The 19,591-nt window shown below is 43.4% G+C and overlaps 1 protein-coding gene across 2 annotated transcripts in view; it reads right to left on the bottom strand.

Moving 5' to 3' along the window:
- Window positions 1-478: 478 nt before the first annotated feature.
- Window positions 479-19,591, bottom strand: part of slc25a13 (solute carrier family 25 member 13) — a 53,835-nt gene continuing 34,722 nt past the window's right edge. Inside the window, exons 11-19 of one of the 2 annotated variants that reach the window (XM_085345918.1) lie at window positions 19,425-19,583; window positions 17,083-17,135; window positions 14,894-14,974; window positions 10,455-10,595; window positions 7,859-7,954; window positions 7,039-7,177; window positions 1,690-1,848; window positions 1,392-1,482; window positions 479-665 (exon numbers count right to left, since the gene is read on the bottom strand). In XM_085345918.1, the coding sequence (XP_085202044.1) occupies window positions 479-665; window positions 1,392-1,482; window positions 1,690-1,848; window positions 7,039-7,177; window positions 7,859-7,954; window positions 10,455-10,595; window positions 14,894-14,974; window positions 17,083-17,135; window positions 19,425-19,583 (1,106 nt within the window). The remainder of the gene's footprint in view (window positions 666-1,391; window positions 1,483-1,689; window positions 1,849-7,038; window positions 7,178-7,858; window positions 7,955-10,454; window positions 10,596-14,893; window positions 14,975-17,082; window positions 17,136-19,424; window positions 19,584-19,591) is intronic. The other variant, XM_085345920.1, reaches the window with a different exon arrangement.

Genomic DNA, 19,591 nt, shown 5'->3' on the forward strand with positions numbered 1-19,591 from the left:
AAACAGACGCACACATATGAAAATATGTCTGGATTTCTAATATATACAGAAGTGCCACATTTACTGTATTTTTTGTGTGTAGCTGGTTTTATGATCATGTGATTAATGTGCTTTTGGTTATAAAGCAACACAAAAGGAAGACACTGGAAAAAGCTGCAACAGTAAGTAGCCACCGATATTTAAAGAAAGTGTTCAAGTGTATTTGTGCAAGCCCTTCTGCTGCTGTGTGCATACTGTGTACGAGTTTGGAGTGTAAACCTAACTAGTATAACACAACACTGTGAAACAAACACTGCGTGAGCCCTGTAGCAATTACACACTTTGCTAATCGGTGAGATCGCATATAGATGCTTTTATACAATAATTAGAACAAAATAACTTCAAATACTGTGAAAACTAAATGGACCTGATAGTTTCTCGGTGCTTTACGTATGAAAAACACTTCAGCTCCCCCCCTCAAACACACACCCGTGGAGGTTCAGGGGGTGCTCACGTTGGAAGGGGCCGCTGCCGTCGGCACCGTGTAGCGTGGGAGATGGAGTCCAAACTTGCTCTCGATGCCAGCGAATGTGGCCACGGCCAACCTGAAGCCTCCGATGTGGTCGGGGTTGGGCGCCGGCAGGCTGATCCGAGACTTGGGGGTGGGCTCGGAGCCAGCCGGCTTTCTGTGGTGTGTGGAGAGAGAGAGATGGAGGAGAAAGTGAGGGACATGATGAGAGAGAGAGGAGCAAAAAAAGAGGTAGAGACGAGGAGAACGGAGGGAACTGTTCAACAACATAAACACTGCAAACTGTTAACGCACAGGGGTTTTATTATCATCATTATTAAATCTTAAATTAATATTATCATTCGAAATGCTGTTCGCCACAGAAATAAACAATCTTAATAGAAAATCAAAAGCGGAACGGCTCAACGGTTCTCCCTGAGAGCAGAACTAAATCAAATCCCTCAAAGATTTCACGCCGCGCTCTGTGAATCGCTGCCAACACAGACAGCAAGAAAAGGATCTGCTCGGGTCCAAACCGCAGCGAGCTTTCACTGGATCTGCAGCTGATTTTGTGTCGCTGTGAGCGAGCGGGGAGAGAGGGCGCTACATGGAAAACGAATGAGCCGTCCGACCGATGCGTGCTGTCCATTAAAAGGAGGCAACCCAAGTTCCCCAACGGGGTTTAGAGTGAAGGAGTGAATTATTCTTGACAGTGACCTTCATGAGAGGAGGATGAGGCTCTTTGAGTCCCAGGAGTGGGGAAACGACACGCTGAGGTCAAATGGGTGCTAACAAAACTTGTGTATTTGAGGAAACTGTCAGAGGGACTGTGTGACATCACTGTGTGCTTGCATTCAGGAAGAAAAAGGCTTGTTATTGTTTCTGTGCGGTTGAAGATACTTACGGTCCTCCAAAGTCGATATAAAACCAGCGCTGCAGGAGTTCATAGGTCACCAGTGTCACCCCAAACTGAGGCGAAGAACGAAACACTCGAGCTGCAGTGGAGAAATGTGTTTATTTTAATTAATAAAGACGCAATTTACACAAACGCAGAACCAGATTGGTCAGTTGGTTTGGCCAAAATCATCTCTGAGACGCAAGGAGAGTGAAAGTGTCTGTTTATGCTTTATGTCTTATGATCAAATCAATGTAAATCTATTACAAGAATTGTGTTGTAATTGTGTTTGACTCCATGAGCGTACCTCCAGCTCCTTTCCAGAAAGCGCGGGGCCCCTCTTCTCTGAGAATCTTCCAGAAGCAGTCCATCAGGCCGCTGTAGGTGGTCTGGCCAGCACGCGCCGCCACCTGTAACCGTGTCTTGATCACGTCTGCCGGGGTCACCAGAGAGGCGGCCGGCATGCCTGCAGAAAGAACTCGAGAGCTTTCTAAAAGGTCGGAACGTGTTTGATTCTAAACAGAGCGCACAAAATCCAAAATCAGGCCCAAACAAATGAGATGATGTGCAGAAAGCAGCCATCAGCGATTTATTGAAATCTTGCATATCTTTGAAACCGCATCTCATCGAGTGGATTTTTAGCCGTCTTTGTTCCCCTTTCTGAAACACGTCATCTTGGATCTTTACCATCTTGCAGTATGTCTGCAGCATACATACACTATACACAAGTAGGGGCCAGCTCCTATAACTTCACCATCAACCAATCCAGGCCATTATTTAATCTCTACCTTTTTTCTTCCTTTCCTCTCTCTCCCACTTTTCCTACAGCCGTTTGAAAGAGGCCAGACAATGGACGGTAATGAGAGAAATGCACACTGTGCCCCGTGTGCCGCTCAAAGTGACTGGCTGACTGAAGGGAGTGACTGCAAGGCCCCCACTCCAGCCACTTCACTCATGAATGGGCCCAATCATTGATGGCTCGGTCATTACCATCAACTGCCCTCTTGACGATTTACTCTGACTTCTTGGTTTTTGTAACGGCAAAACGAGCTATTCAGCAAGCCTGATCAACTCGGCATTAGGTAGCCGACTGGCACCCAGTGGAGACTGACCACCTGCACTGAACTGAGGAGAGGAGCGGAGAGGAGAGGAGGGGAGCAGGCAAGACGTCTGAATATATATATATATATATATATATATATATACACATATCTACACACACATAAAACTGACTATCCTGAGACTTTTAATTCAGATAAAGGTAAACTTTAAACTTTTAAAATCATTTGACAGAATAAAAAGAGTCTTGATATACAGATGCTGAAACAGAACTTTATCCAAAATTTTAAAAAAGATAAACCATGATGACAGCATCTTTATCTCTACAAAATGTAATCAAACCAAATCCCCCACACAGTATGGGATCGACATGAAAATTGCATAGAAACAGCAGAGGTGTAGCTACAGGGGGCCCCAGCCCTCCCTGAAATTTTATTACCTGCTACTAGGGATGTTCAAGAAACCATACTGCCATGTTTTATGGAAAGAAAACAAAAACAAACAAAAAAATCATTGCAAATCAACTATATAATGTTATATAATATAAAGTCTGCAAAGTTTAACTGTTTAAGCTTTGAAAAACATGACTGGTTTTATATTCACATTCACTAAATCCTGAAACCTGACCCCGAAAGGATCAGTGAGACACTGCTCTTCACTTTTACAGTCATAACTAGACTGGATTTTGAGAGCAGCTGAATCTTGTGCTTTACTTTGCAACCATGTCTGCTAAAGCATTACTTCTGGAATTAGAAGAACACCCTGCTCCCAAACCAAATATCCCACTAGCTGTGATCTGGTTCTTGGTCCCTTCTGTGCCATCTCACTTAAAAAAGAAATCTGCAAGCATTAGAGACAGACAGAGCTCATGGGCTGCAAAACAACAACAAACGCAAAGAAGTGTTTTTGCGTAGCTGCACACATGAGCAACAGGATAAAGGACGTGAAGCAGGAAAACGAGAAAACTGCAGTGGACTTCTCTAACCTCAAGACCTGTGGCTGTGTGCCACTTATGTAAAACGGGAATGTTTCCAAGCTTTAAAAGTCACGAGAAAAATCATTATATTTGCAAGCGCTTTAGCTACAGTATCTACAGTAACTTGCTAACATATCTAACAACTGTGGGAGCTAAAAGAATCTCCTGACATAAAAACATGAATAATTTTCACCAACTAAAAGCAACTTTAGGCCTTAGTCGCATACTGTGTGCCTGACTGTTTTCTCTGTCTTTGTTTTGAGACAATGACGCCTCACACTTTCTCTTCACTTCCTTCCTCTGGAAGAATCTGCGTATTTTCCAAATATTTGAAATGATCTTCACCTTTTTTACTTAGTCTTAATGGCTCAGTCAGACTAGAGTAAAAATAAACCTTGGTTAGAAAAAGAAATTAGTTGTAGCAACCAGCTGACTGCAAGAGAAGACAGGTGGGAGGCAACCTGTCTCCAAACCATCGCAGCCTGACTCAGACTGACTGCAGTCACTCTCAGGTAGATGGGCAAATGTTTGCAAATAACTGCTGCCAGATTGCCAACAACACGCTGCAATCAATCTGAGTCAGTCTGGGTTGATAAGTGCAAATCATCTGCACTGTGTCTCTTTGCAGTAGGGGGCTCAAGCCAACTGGTTGCAAACAAATTTGTAAATTTCTGTTTTAATTCTCTGAGGTTCTGGGTGGAGTCTGAATGTAATTAGTCGGTGTGCCTTTATATGTAAGCAGACAGCAACAGATTTGCTAATTTTGCTACATTTGTCACAGTTAATTGCCGTATTATCACAGAGAGACAACCTGCCAACTTGACTCCAATCAAGTGCAAACTGAGAGCAGGCTGTCTTATCGATGTTGATGCACCAAAGTGGCTTTTGAGACAGCGCTGACTGTGAGCGGTTGCCGACCTGGTGTCCAAAGCAAGGTTCAAGTAAAACATTCAATTTTCTGCCGGGAAACAATTAATATTCCCGCCATATTTCACAGTGACAAAACAAGCGAGTGGATATTTCTTACACCCCCACAGCTCGGCCAAAAATCCCCTCCCTCCAATATTTATCCCATTCGGAGCTAACGCGAGCTGGAGATGTCCACGCTACATTCTTCACAGACCAGAGTAATGCCTAGCTAAATAATGCTGTACAAACTGAGCGTGTAATTCAATTTCCTGTGCTGACTGTAAAACACTAATTGCCAGAATGCTGCAACCGCTGATAAATATATGTGAAAGAAGGATGATAAATGCGTCAAAGCAATGAAAAAAATAAAGAAGTCATGAGGCTCGTTTCAGTCTGTGAGCCGTGGCTGCCAGTCTTGCGGTGAGAAAGTAAAAGTTGGAAGCGAGGCAGGATTTATGATTTTTTTCCATGTTGCCTTGCATCAAAAAGAGAGTGCTGCTGACACATCTGAGGATTCAAAATAAATAGTCAGCCGTTCATGCCAATGCTGTAAAGCTTTTGAACTTGGCAGGGCTGTTATTAAGGATAAATCAAATATTTAAGCCTTTCTTTGGTTAAATCATCTTTTTATGCAATGGATAAAGCTCTTAAATCATAACTGATTGTTTTGCTGTTCCAGTTCTCCTACAGGCAGGACGGGACTGTTCACCCTGCTTCTTTAACAGAGCAGTACGCGCGACCATCTTTGTGCATGTGCATGCGTGTACAGTATATGACGACTGGAAAGCCTTCATCCCGGCCCGGTTGGCTGGCAACCGAGGCGCTTCCCTACAGCACAGCTCCAGAAACCCCAGTCCCCAATCACTGAGCTCTAATTAGCAGCTACCGCCATGGAGCCTGCGGTCAAAGGCTGCCTGGCTCCCAAACTCCGAGCTCTGCTACTGTTACTGCGGGCTCGCGGACCTCTGAAGCAAGAGCAGAGCGAAACCTGCTCTCGCACTTTGTTCGAAACGGCCAAAGATTTTATTTCATAAATGTCAGGGCTGTGCATGTCGCATCGGGGGCAAAGCTTTTAGCCTTTCGGGCTCGCTTGGAATGGTCAGTCACTTTATAAGCCAAAGCACTGGTTTTCAAGCCAGGGGCAAACACTAAAAGGCTAAGCTATTAAAATGCAACATGGGACTGTGTAGACTAAACAAATGACCTGCAGAGAACTTGCATAAAACATACCATCTGAGATCCAAACAGTAATGGGTAATGGCAGGTAATAAAAATGTATGCTGTACTGTAACATGGCCGGTTATAATGGTGGTGTAACAAGGGGCGATCCAACAGTGCTGTTTTACAACTTTACAGAAACTGCAGTACATATTTATACAATATAAATATATACACTCACCAGCCAATTTATTAGGTACACTTACATAGCCATTTTCTAGATTCCCACACACACAGCACTTTAGCTGCACACCCTCACACTCTGATGCACACAATGATGGCTGCCATCTTGCCCGTGGATACCTCAACACGCACAGTAATCTGCCTCAGTGTACTTTCACCTCCTGGAGGACCCAGGGGTCAAACCACTGACCTTACGTTAAGTAGATGACTCTACGGCTTAGAGTCAACAAGGTGCTGGAAATAGTTTCACCACATCCCAAAGGTGCCCTGGTGGCTCGAGATCTGGTGGCTGTGGAGGTCATTTGAGTACAGTGAACTCACTGCAATGTTCAATAAACCAGTTTGAGATGATCTGAGCTTTGTGACATGGTGTGTTATCCTGCTGGAAGCAGCCTGAGAATATGTATGTACACTGTAGTTGTAAAGTGATAGGATCGCTCAGGTAGGCTGTGGTGTTTAAACAACGCTGAACTGCCACTAAGGCGACTAAGATGTGCCAAAAATATTCCCCACACTATTAAATCAACACCAGCAGCACGGACTGTTAGAAAGCTGCATAGATCCATGCTTTCATGCTGCTTATGCCAAATTCTGACCCTACAGTCTGAATGTCATAACAGAAATCAAAGCTCATCAAACCAGGCAACCTTTTTTGAATCATATAGCATACACGTGTGTATGTGTGTAATATGTAATCACATTGTATATTGTCCTCTGATAGGAGTGGCACACAGTGTGGTTATTTATCTGCATACTTTGAGTTGTCGTCACATTCCTATCAGCTGAAAACTGTCTGTCCCTCCTCCTTTGACCTCTGACATCAACAAGATATTTTCACCCAGAAAACTGACGCTCACTGGATATTTACTCTTTTTCAGACCATTCTCTGTAAAAGAGAGGGCTGTGTGAGAAAATCCCTGCAGATCAACAGTTTCTGAAACACTAATGCTCAATCTGAACTTCAGCAGGTCATCTTGACCATTTTTACATGTGTGCATGCATAAAATGTGTGCCAGTAAGTGCTTACTATGCAATACATATACATATAGATGCAGATCTGTTTGGAGGTACACCACATGTGCAGGGGTCAGACATTAGACACTCTTCATTTGACAGTGGTAGACAGTGATTAAAATATATTAAAATGCACATACAGCAAAAGCACATATAAAATCAATGCTTTCTATTTTAATTCAAGCACTCTAGCCTCTGATCTTATATACAAACTACTTTTTACCTCTAAATTTTATACTAGTTTGTCCTTCCTTTTATTTTGAAGTGTAAAGGCTCCAGGGGATGGACGTACTTTACCTGCCAGAGCTCCGGCAAACAGCATCCTGGCTGGCCCTATTCTTCCATCCTCCTCAGTGAGGTAAGCCTTGGTGTGGGCGTAGCAAGGGAAGTAGATAGCCGAGAAGGGGATGTCCCGCAGAAAACAAGCCTTGGAACCCTAAAAAGAAAGTTAGCGAGATACTTTGGGTCAAAACACCGGGTTAAAAGTTGAGCTCCCAGAAGGAGAAAACAAAGACAAGAATAAACACAAAGGGGAGCAAAGAAAGATTAATGAAGCTCAGGGGATTTAAACCTTGATTTCTGGCTGAGTTCTCTGAAAATAAATTGCAATTTCAAGCCACAAAATTAAACAATCTGTTCCTGAATCACATATCCAAGCATCAACTGATGTTACCACCGTTTAAGCTACTTCCAAAAGACCCCTGCAACTCATGAGGCAGAATGAAATGTGGGCCGAAAACATGGCAGAAAAATCATGTCTCTCCATATGCAAACGATCAGTGCTCTCAGCGGCAGGTGAGGGGGCGGCTCCAAACGCAAAGCTATGAAAAAGAAAAAAAAAACCAAAGCAGAGGAAGGCAGACTGGCTGGCGAAGATGGATCCTTGTCTGCGACTGTAAACAGCACTATATCATCAAGCCTATAGAGTTTCCTGCTGTACTTTAAACCTGCTGGCTCACTGCCAGCTTTTTGACACAGCAGCTACAGTCAACAGAAGGCGTTTAAAGACCTCGCCAGAGTCTCCCTGTTTTGGACAGGCTTCATTTAACTCCCATGGGATAATCCTTTGGTTCCTCCCTGACACATACACACATACATACAGAGGATTGGCAGATACCTGGGCTATCTCTTTCCCTCTTTTTCTCCTCTGGCACTGCTTGTTTGCCTGTCCCTCCTGGCCGAGGCCCATGTGGCTGCTGAAAGCCTCGAGATCCTATCGAGGCAGGACAGACAAGCAGCGTCACAGGGACTGGGGATGAGAAGTTTGAAAAGCAGGTTTAAGGTGTTCAGTTGGGTAATGCACTGGTGGACCAGAGACAATGAGCCGCTTTACAGTAGTCCTTTAATACAGAGGTGAAAATTAAATTATTATTTTAATACAAAAATAGAGCCCGACCAGTATATGGATCAACAGATTATCGGTTGATATCATCAGTATTATCGATAAAGGTATTTACAACAAGTGATAAATAGAATTTTTTTTAAAAAAGACGAGGAAATAACACCATCCAACAATTTAACGATGCTGCATAGTTTCTCCATCAGGGGGCACTCTACAACTTTCCTGTTGACAACACACATGCGCACACAAACTTGTTGTAACCATAAAGGAACTTTATTTTTAAATTCAAGTGTCATAATATTTTAGTGCTGACTACACCTAACAAATTTCAGGGAAACAGGATTTTGAAATCTCCAAATATCAGTCCTAAAAATCTGATATCGGTCAGATTCTAACACGAAATCCAAAGCTCTTACGTTACTTGCAGGTAACATGATATACAGTAACTTCACATACATGAAACATTATCTGGTTCGATATCCCTACAGTGACAGCTTCTCCCACGGATGAATGGTGGCGCTAGAGCGTTAGTAACCATACCAACTGGTAGCTCCACCAGCTGAGGGTGAGCATCAGGATAATTACCCTGACAAAGGCAGCTCTGTGCCTGGGTGCAGCCCCTCCGGAGCCAGCCCGTCTGGGGCTTGCAGGCTGGAGCGCGTCTCCTCCCCACCTCTCCTCCACCACCACCATCGCCGCCAACACTGCTACTGCTTTCTCAATGCACTTTGTCTCCTCTCTGTGCACCGGGAGACGAATGCAATTAAGTATGTGCACGAGCATGAACACATACATGCACTGGCACTGCTAACACAGCGTTTGGCGGCATTTTCACAAACAGGTGAATGGAGACAGCAGCTATGTGTGGACACACACCTCACGGTCATAAATTACCACCCAAACACGGTGACAGGTAGACAGAGACGTGAGGAGGCTCCACGGTCTTTTACAGCCTCGTTAACAGAACCCAAAGGTTTGTTTGCAAGTTGCCACAGCAGCAGACGCATGGACCAATCACTAAATAAATAAAAGGAATATTAAAGTAATAGTCTAGTGCAATAAATAATCAGCAGACATATCTGAAAAATAGTTTACTACCTGGAATTTAAGGACAGACATGCTGCCACACACCAAAACAAAAAAAAGTGTCATCTTATTTAAGTAAAACATGACTAATTAATGTAACCACAGGTATTAGATTGACATTTTCACAGTTGATTGCGTTTACAGTTGAGGTAGAATCTCTCCCACCAAGCTCCATTAGGACTTATTTATGTAACTCAATTAGACATGCTCTGTTTCACCCCCGGGACTAATGTCCCTGTCAAGCCAGTTAAGCTGCTAATGTTAGCGTTAGCCACAGCTCATTCACTGGCTCCCCCCAGCTCTTTCTGCTAACATCTCACTGCTTCAAACAGACCAGGGTTAGAAGTCCAAATATTTACAGGAATAGTAATTATTGAAAAAACAGGACATACTCTTTGTAATACAACAAAGATTGCTAAATTAGCAACAAGTTATATGCTCAAATAGTACACTATAATTTTTAGCCTTGCGCCACTGAAAAATACCAATTATGGCAATTAAGGTTAAATACAGCTTTTAGCATAAATTGTGCCGTTTGTGGTTCTCAAACAGACCACAATGAATTGTCAAATTAAATGATAGCTGATGTGGGGTAAGGTAATGCGTATAATTGAACAACAGTTAATAGAAAAATCACATATGATTTAGTCACAACATTATTAAGGAACAATAGATTGTTATGAAGTTGCAAGGCCAATCAAAAGAGAAAAGACAATCTAGGAGCAAAGAAAAACAAATCAGCCCGAGTTTCTGTCTCTTTCAACTGCATCTGAAGACGTACGAGTTTTAAATTAAAAAAACAAAAAGCTGAATATCATCCCTTCTCTGTCTTGGGAATGATCTCGTGTCTTGTGTTATAATGAACTTACAGATCATTTCTCTAGTCTACACACCGGCAAGTTTGAGTGCGACAGACTGACATAAAACCGGGACTTTCAGATTCTCCTCCCGAGCTAACAGATCACTGTACACACATACTGTAGGCAGCTCCAGTGTGTCCAGTCCACACAAACTACACCGTGACCTTAAATGGGTCCTCAGCAACATTCACTTGAGGGCTTTGAAGAGCTTACTGCAGTAAAGAATTTACACCAGAAATCTCATGGAAACTTTTCATAGACAAAGACCCATGTAAGAATATTTTGATCATTTACACCTTAGTGTGGACCTGAATTAATGACCCTAATCTTAAGTATATATATTTTTAAAAAGCTCCATATGAGGACCATCAAACAAAATATATACTAACTACACCTTCACCTCTCATCACAGAAGTCTTTCCCACCTTGTAAAGCCCAAAGAAGCCCAGGTCCCTGATGACCGACAGAGCGCTGACCCTCGGCCCCGTGGTGATCTCTCCTGCCACCTGCAGACGGATCTTTACTATCTCCAGAGGGTTTGTGAAGATCACCTGGGATCCTCCAGCCTGGAGGAACACATAAAAAACACAAACAAAGCGAACTTCAGAAAAAGGGAAACCCTCACTTTAATCGCTGCAAATTAAACCCAATTTCAATGACGGCTTTGTCTGTGCTTTAACGTGAGAATTCAAGTGTTGCGCCAGATCCACTTAAGCGATTTCATTTCAACATAACGTGCTGAAATAAAAATCATTATGAGACAAAACTGCTACAATTATCTGGCTTATGATGTAATTTTAGCAATGTTGCAGCCTCAGCAACCGACTTCAAAACAAACATGGAGAGAGGAGGAGAGTACCAGGAATATCCAGCTGATGCACGCGAGTCTGTCAGCTGTTTGTCTTCATCACCCAGACCCTGCGGGGACTCCGACCTCTCTTTTTCTCCCTAACCTCTCTTTTCACATCATCCTCCAAACCTGTACTTGTGATGGTGGGCGGGGGGGGGGCACCACCACAGCAAGTTCAGGCTGGTTTCTGTGTCTTTTTGTGGTCAGCAGTGCTTTTAAGTGTATAAGAGGTAGCTGCTGTGAAGGAGTTGGGGCAAGACAAATGGTTAGCTGTGCAGTGGGGGGAGCATGGCGGCCTTTCCAGGACGCTTCGAGACACTGGGAAATGGAGACAAGATTTTTATTTCTTTTCCTTTTTACCCCCTTTCACCAATTCTCCCCGTTTCTTTCTTTGACCTGCTCTCAAAATGATCTCTCTCATCTTGTCCAATATCGTCCGCCTCTGCCAACGGTTGCCAGTGGTTACCGAATCTACACGCAAAAGGGCGGCACATCGCAATTAGATAGCAATCGGTTGCCATGGCGCCACTTCTGTCTTAAATAGGCCTGGTCTGTTTGTTGTTGTTTCTCTCCCTTTCTCCCCCTCCTTCGTTTTGCATCGTTATGAATGATGGATTGTGCTCGTCACCTCTTGCCTTACGGGAAGCTGCAATCTGCAAACGTGAGCACCGTTTTTTGCTTTGAGTCCCCCGGCTTTAAGCATTACCACGTACTACTTAAGAGGAGGGAGGGAGGGAGGACAGACAGAGAGATTATAATCGTCTCATTGAAGGTGTGTGTGCAGCTGCTTTTTTTAAACAACACAAAGAATAATGGGCTACAGCTTCCCTTCCAGACCAAGAGAGCGAGAGAGAGAGGGCTGTGAATAGCAAGAGGGCTGCTGCATCTCACAGCTAACTCTTTATGACTTGTTTTATGGAAATAACCTAGTTGATTACATGCTGGCTAATAGCGCAAGCATTAAGAGGCTATTGGCCCCGGCCCTTAGCAGTGCTGGCTGCTTCAATTGGATTCAAATGAGACTGGAGATGGAGGAGATAGAGATGTTGTTTATTTGAAATGGGTAAACAACAACACTGTTCAGAGAGATGAGCTGACAATTAGATCTGACAACATGAGATAAAAAGGAGTGGTTGAGGGTTTTTTTTGGTGCTGTTGAACCACCCCAGAGTCCTGCATAACTCTGGAGGGCATGCGGAGAAGGAAAAAAAGAGTGAAATGCACAGAAAATAGCGAGTCAGACAAATAAACAAAAGGTGCTAATGAGAGAGAGAAGAGGAGCAGTCAAAACAAGAGAAGTGAAGGAAAGGTCGAGACTGAGGCAGAGAGGTTGAGGGTTGTGATTATGGAGTGACAGCGTCGGCAGTCCTCTGATGATTCCCAGGTAATTACAAGGCAAGGTGATCCTCGGAAACCTGGGACGTCAGCACCTTATGCACGGATCGCAGCTCCTTGGCCGTGTGTGTGCTGGAAAAGGAGCTTAGTAAAAGTTTGAGGACCCGCCCACCATCAACCCTACACACGTATGCCGACCACGCACTTACACAGGAGATTAGCACCAGCTAAAACCCCCCCACAAAAACACAAAAAGAAAAAAAAAGAAAAAAATGTAACCACAGTCTATAAATGATAATCACAGCTTCATTTGTTGCCGTGGCGTGCGCATGTTAGATTCACTGATAATGTTTTCATAACTCATGTCAGGCCTGAATAAGAAACTCATTAAAAACCACAAACGCAAACTGTAACACATTCACAATGAATGGGAACAAACAACCCCGCTCCTCCGGTCAGCAATGACCCAGCAAGTATTTCGTGTAACTTAAGTCCTGAAACGCAGGCCAGTTACTGCCAGATAAGCATCCACCCAGCTCGGTAAACGGAGCATGCCATTCTTACCAAATAATCATTAGAAACTGGCAAACCCGCACCGGAGCTTAATGGTGCTGAGCCGCAGGTTTAAGGACAGAAAAGAGGAGGAGGAGGAGAAGGAGCGTGAGAGGTGAGAAGAGAAAGAAAAGGGACCTAAAAACCAACACTTTGGGGCAGATAAAGATAAAGATACTGACATATGAAAAGTTTTCTTCGCAGAAAGCAAACATATCTTCTCTTTTTCTTTCTCGCTTCTCCTTTTTTTCATCTTTACAGACTGTGAATCTGAGGCCGACATCGTGGTCCAAACCAACACTTTCACAGCTACCAAATGATATAAACAGATTTCATGTGCTGTGGCTGGAGCCTCGCTAAAACAGGGTTCAGGGAGGTTTGACGTCTGTGTGTGAGTGTGAGAGCGTGTGTGTGTGTGAGGGCAAAACGGAAAAGTGAGGACACTTTTTCACCCCTCTTCAAAGAAAAGTTTGAGGGTTTGGACTCGTTTTTTAGGGTTAAGATTAGGTTCAGCGCTATGTTAAAGTTGGGGTAACGAACTGATTTGTTAAGGTTAGCATAAGGGGCTAGGGAAGGCAACTGGTCCTCATAAAGATAGCCATACATGTGTGTGTAAGTGTCTGTGTGTGTGAGTGTGCATGTGTGTAGATAAAGTGGCAGGCAGAGTGCAGTGCCAGCACTAACACCGGGGCCTCAGCCAGGATGAAAGGAGCTGTCACGACGGCTCACGGAGGAAAAGAGGAAAAATCCATCCATCCACACTCCTCTCCTCTACATTTATCCTCCTCCCCTCTCTCTGCGACTTTTATGGTTCTGCTTTTAAATTCATACGAGTTATTATTATTATTATTATTATTTTTTAAAGGCAACCACTATTCTTCACACCCAGGACACCACAGAGCATGTCCTAAGTATATTTACTTTGCTGTATGTTTTCCATTTCTCTCTCTCACAAAAGAAAATCGCCATCCAGAATGTAAGTTACAGCAAATGTAGTGTGCCATAACATTTCTTAAACATATTCCCAGAACTAATAAGGTCAATTGAATGTGCCTGAGTGGAGCTAAACCCATAATGACTTGTGTATCCTGAAATACTTTGCTTTAGTGATCGACATCAAAAGAGGGTTCAATGAAAGACCTTCTTTCATTTGGCCTGGCTAAAGCTGCCAGCCTTGTAGGACCGAGTGTGTGTGTAAGAAAGAGTGTGTGTGTGTGTGTGTGTGTACATGCATTGGGGGGTAAGTAGGGTGGGGCAGGGGTTAGACTTTGACAGGTCAGTGATCAAAACCCATGATTGGAGGGGGAGCAGGTAACAAACTGAGTAAGGGGGGACTCAGGTATCAGCAGCTGTCAATCTTTGTGTGTGTGTGTGCTTGTAGTACTCCTCATGCACACACACCTCTCTGAGCATGCACAGTGTGTGTGTGTTTGCTCTTTCGAGTGTACAGGTTCCATCAACAAATAGCAACCCCTGGACTCCAAAACAAGTCCATGTCTGTCTGCTCAACTGTCAGCATAGTTAAGACATGCATGCCGACTCAATACTGCACACACTGCCTGAGTGCTGTGCAGCATCACTCCAACACAGTGCACTCTGGAAAGGCAGAGGGTGCACACCGAAATATGTAATTTGACTGTATTTGATTATGCTCATAATATTTTCTTAAAAATGACTCGGCCTTTTGTGTCTTTTCAGTAAAAAGGGAGTAAAAAGCTCTTTCGTGTGTTTTTATTTCTGCAACAGCAACGAAAAAAAGAGTCAGTACAGAAAAGAGCAGGCATCAGTGGCAGCGATTTAGTCAGATCATAAAAGAATGAGCTATGGTCGATGTGGGATGCAAAGCAGCTGTAAGCAGACTAAAGCAACTATATGCAAATTGCTAATTGGATGTGCAAAATGGTCAGCTGAGGCATCAGATGGCAGCTTTTAATAGTTTTTGATATGTTCAAAGGCTGTATCACATGGTGTGTGCACATTCCCAGGTGAGCTACCAAAGCTCAAACAGCTCCTTGATAAAACACCCAAAATCTGTTCAAGCAGTTGCATCTGACCTTCACTTAACCAACAAACAAAGGCGTTCTCACATAGAAATACAACAAATGTAACAGCTGTCTATAAACTTACACATCCACCAGCCAGAATCTCAGCGGCAAGCGGGACTGTACCATCCTTCTGTCTGGTCTTTCCACGCACAAAATCATTCACCTAGAGACACAAAATGTATGGTTTAGAACATAAGCAATAATCAGCGGACACAGTTGTAGCCATATGTTTTTAGACGGTGACAATGAGTTTGTCAAGTTGCCTCTATACATGACCACAGTGGTTTATAAATCAAACAGTCAACATGTAATAAAAGTCCTGACTTTCAGCTTTAATTCATAGGGTTAATCCAAAAATTAACCATTTTTTTGGATTAACTGATCAGTTTTGCAGCGTTTGGCTGAACTTGAGCAGAGAGTACCGCCCTGTACACTTCACCATTCATCCTGCTGCTTCTATCAGCAGTCACTTCATCTGTCAACACAAGTGACCGACTCCAATGGCCATGCCACAACATTGCCTTCATCGTGTTTTATAGACGATATCTTATGCTTTGGACTATGAGCTTTTTTAACATAATGATGGCCTCCCTCCCTCTTTGGACCTCATACTGGGTGTTTTAGTGAACTACTACCAAATACAAGTTCAACACTTGAAATCAACTCTAGGGATGGGTACCGGTGTCCGGTGCCATGATGGCACCGGTTCTGACATAAACGGTAGTAACCAGACCGAAAAGCAGCGCAAATTTCAGTGCTTTATTTCGGTGCTTTTTTTTCCTGAGCTGTGATACACTTCTAGCCAATCATTTTACGTTTCCGAGGATAGTAGGCGGGTCCAGGTACGTACGTTCTTTTAGAGCAGACCTACAGATTAAAAATGCCCAAGGCGAAGCGGTCAAAAGTCTGGTTGTACTTCACAGCAAAATATGCAAACTCAGCAGCCTGCAACAAGTGCTTTAAGCTGATACTGTGATACTGTCAAAGGAGGTAACACCTCAAATCCGATGAAACACCTGGCGACGCATAGCGTTTTTTTTAAAAGCCCAGAAATGCGCCGTATGATAGCTTGCTGCGAGACCTCACACCGAGCACATCTACTGCGGGTGGGTTGCCAGTTATCGGACCCAGAGTTAGCAACATCCCCCAGAAACACGAAGAGGAGAGTCCTGGTCCCTAGCCCTGTCAGTGTAGCAGAAATGATGACGGATGATGATGGCAGCAGCAGCCGTTCTTCTCTGCGTGAGTAGCTTAATGTTGTTCGTGTGTAATTTACGTTGAGTAGGCTAACCACGTTATTACATTAATGCATGTAAGGTGAACTAGCAAACATCATCATAGCTACATGCGGCTGTCTTCTTGTTTGATGGCAGATACTCCCTTCACCCTGGCCAAAAAGGCTAAAATGACCAAAGAAAAAGTGGAAAACAGTTAAACGAGAGGTTTTTGGACAAAGTTTGTGTTTTTTCCATTGTTTAAGCACTGCTTCCAGCCAAGAGTGATACCATATATGCCCCATAGCTGCAGAAAAGGCTAACATTGTTATCTTTTTACAAAGAAAACAGCTGAACATGAGAGGTTTGTGGACCAATTTTGTGTTCTCCATTCTTTAAGCACCGGTTTGAGCACCGGCACAGTTTCAAAAGTACCGATTTGGCACCGGTATCGGATAAAACCTAAACGATACCCATCCCTAATCAACTCTACTTAATTTGTCATGAAATATTGAGGGAGCAGACCTCAACTAGTCCTTGTCAGTCAACTGATTTGTAAATAAAATCTGAAACAGTGAAACTTCTCCAGTTACTTTTCAACTTCTGAAAATGAGGAGTATGTATAAAAATGACTGCAATTCCTGAACAGTTTAAACAACATTTCGTTAAAATCCTTGAATTAAAGCCGAATGTCTGTACTTTTTACATCTTGCTTGATTTGAAATCCACCGTGATCGTGTACAGAAAGTGTCTCACTCTCCAAATACTTATGGACCTAAATGTACTGACACATGCTTCAATGATGGTGTATGCCACTTAGCGTACCACAAATGTTACACTGCATGCTGTAAATGCTCCTCTGACTGACAGTTTACAAATGCAGAAAAACAGGAAGGTTAAGGAAGTAGCTGTGTTTGTAACTATTTATCTAATTGTTTGCTTCATAAAACAATCTAAAACTCATACAATAATTTAAAGGGATTAAAGACCCTCGTGAATCTCTGCCTGAGTGAATCTGAGTGCATGTGTCTGCACGGGCTCTAACACAGTTACTTACTGTGAGCTTTATGGCTTTCTCGGGCGCCACACCCAGTAGCTGTGGTACCAGACCTATCATTAGGAAACGACAAGATGATTAGAAAAAAAGACTGCCGTGGTACCCCCACTCTCACACACACACACATACATATATATATACATATACCACTTCCCCACGTTCCACATCAATGTGTGGCTTCCCGCTGCATGCGCCCGACCGTGCAAGATCCCCCAGAAGCTAATGAAATCTATTGATGTGGAGTGTGGGGACATCAGAGTAGAAAAAAGACAGCGAGATAGAGAGAAGAGGATGAAGGGGCAAAGAGAAAATGAAGTGAGCGAAACTGCTTCCCAGAATAGGAAAAAAAGGGCAGTGTAGCAATCAAAGCCACCAAAAGTTTACGCAGACCTCAATTACAACCCAGAGTCGGGTAAAAATAAACAAAAATAATCACAACGGAGCACAATGAAACTTGGCCCCCTACCCAGTCCCAAGGCACGAATCACTCACGCTCAACCATTTGTTCAAAGTAGCACTCGCACTTCATAATCGAGTCCTTTGTGTGTAGTGAGGCCAAACATACACACACAAACAACCACACACACAATCATATACCCAATTTGGAAGTTGCAAGTTTTGGCTAGCCTGAAAAAGAGAAAAATCAGCAGACATGTGTTCATGAAAACAGAATATACACAACAGGTTTGTTATTGACTATTTGGTCTTGCCATCGTGTTTCTTTCGTGTGCTGTCCCAGCATCGCACCGTAAAGCAGTTTTGGGCCGTTAATTCCCTTCTCTTCCTTCTGAAGAATGTTTCAACAGAGATGGCCCTTTCAACTTACATTACATAACTACAGTTTAGGTGCCAGGATACCTGTCTCGCCTTCTACCTGGAGCCAGACCTGTCTGCGTCTGTCACTTCACTCTTCATAGCCTTTGTTTCCCACAGAAATTCAAGCATTCAAGTTTCCTCTCACGAAACCTAGTTCTGTCAATCAAAATCGTAGGATTTTTTTTTTAAAGCCCCACCGTCATTCCAGGAGACCTCTTTTCAATCCTCCTTTAATCTGACCCCAACAATGCAGACACTCTAACCGCAGTTTCTGAAGGCAGGGCAGGTAGTCATTACTGGTGTCGTGCCCTGGTATGTACGTACCTGCATGCCCAAGTAGTCCCCTGCATGCCTACATACTTGTGTGTCTGTAATGTGTTTGCACCGGTGTGTAGGTCTAGACGTGCGACATCACTACATCGTGACACAGGCCTCAAGGTATGTGGCTTTGCGTGTGACGTTCATTGTGCTGCTCTGAAAGTCCCCAGCCAGCCGGTAATCACTTCAAAGAAGCCAGGTCAACAGAGAGGTGAACTCACACCGCCCTCCTGTCCACCCTACACTTTTCTTCTCTCATCTTCTCTCGATTCCCTTCTCTTTCATTGTTCCTACTACTCGATTCTTCTTTGTACTCCCTCATCTCAGCCCCTCCTTTACTTTAAAAACCTGTTTTGTAGATTTGACCGCCAGTGAGTTGTTTTCCCTGAAAACCTTTTGAGGAAGGATTCGATTTACTTTAGTGTTGACTAAATGTAAAGAGCTGTTTGTTAAAACCACATAAAGTTTTATTTAAAATACTGATAAAAGTTATGTGGAAAGTGCCTGTGATACATTTTAGTGAATGCATATGAGAGATTCTCAACAAAGGAGCAACTTCCTGAGATGAAAAATGAAGCCAAAAATTGTAATTTCCAGCTGGCTCCAAAAACAAGTCAATCTTCATAGACTTGCATGAAAAAATACCCACCTTAACAGTATTAAAACACATGAACAAAACAATAAAAACCAGATTTGGGATGAATGTTGCACAGTGCAGGTCGGTGTTGGATTAATCCCGACTCCTCTAGTCTGGATTAAATACTGAACCCTGCGCCCCCCCCAACGCAGCCATCAGAGTGTGTCGGTATGTGAATGTCAGGACCATTTTTGTGAGGTTTTGATATTTTTTTGGTCTATTACACTTTCAGTACTTACAGTAGTTCATGGATGTTTATTGTCATCAAAGAAATCATCCAAATATGCTAACTTCTGGCTCTAAAAGAAAAACGGGGGTCAAAATGCTAACTTTGAGGCTTCAAAATGTCGAGTCCAATAACCACTGTGTCATGCCATCTTTTATAGTCTGTAGCCTTTAACATCTGACTCACCCCCACAGCTTCTGTCAGAAACCTTCTCAACATTTAGTTTCAAACTCTCAGGATTTCTGTAACTTTGGTTCAATATTAAGTTCGTGTCTTTGTTTGTGTATATGTCGAGTATGAATAAATAACACTGGAGGTTCGCGTGTTCTCTACATGTATGCTGACCTCGGTAAAGTCCGAAGAAGCCCTCGTAGCGCACCACCTTCTTGAAGCAGTCGAAGCTGTTCTTGTACATGAGCTCTCCCACCAGTGACCCGCTGCTCCTCTGGTTCTGCATGCGTGTCTTCACCAGATCAATGGGGTACACTGCTGTTGCACCCACAGCTGCAGAG

The sequence above is a fragment of the Diplotaxodon limnothrissa genome, linkage group LG22 (genome assembly GCF_057381915.1).
Source record: "Diplotaxodon limnothrissa isolate DT_005_m linkage group LG22, D_limnothrissa_male_GT1.1, whole genome shotgun sequence".
In the NCBI taxonomy this organism is placed as follows: domain Eukaryota; kingdom Metazoa; phylum Chordata; class Actinopteri; order Cichliformes; family Cichlidae; genus Diplotaxodon; species Diplotaxodon limnothrissa.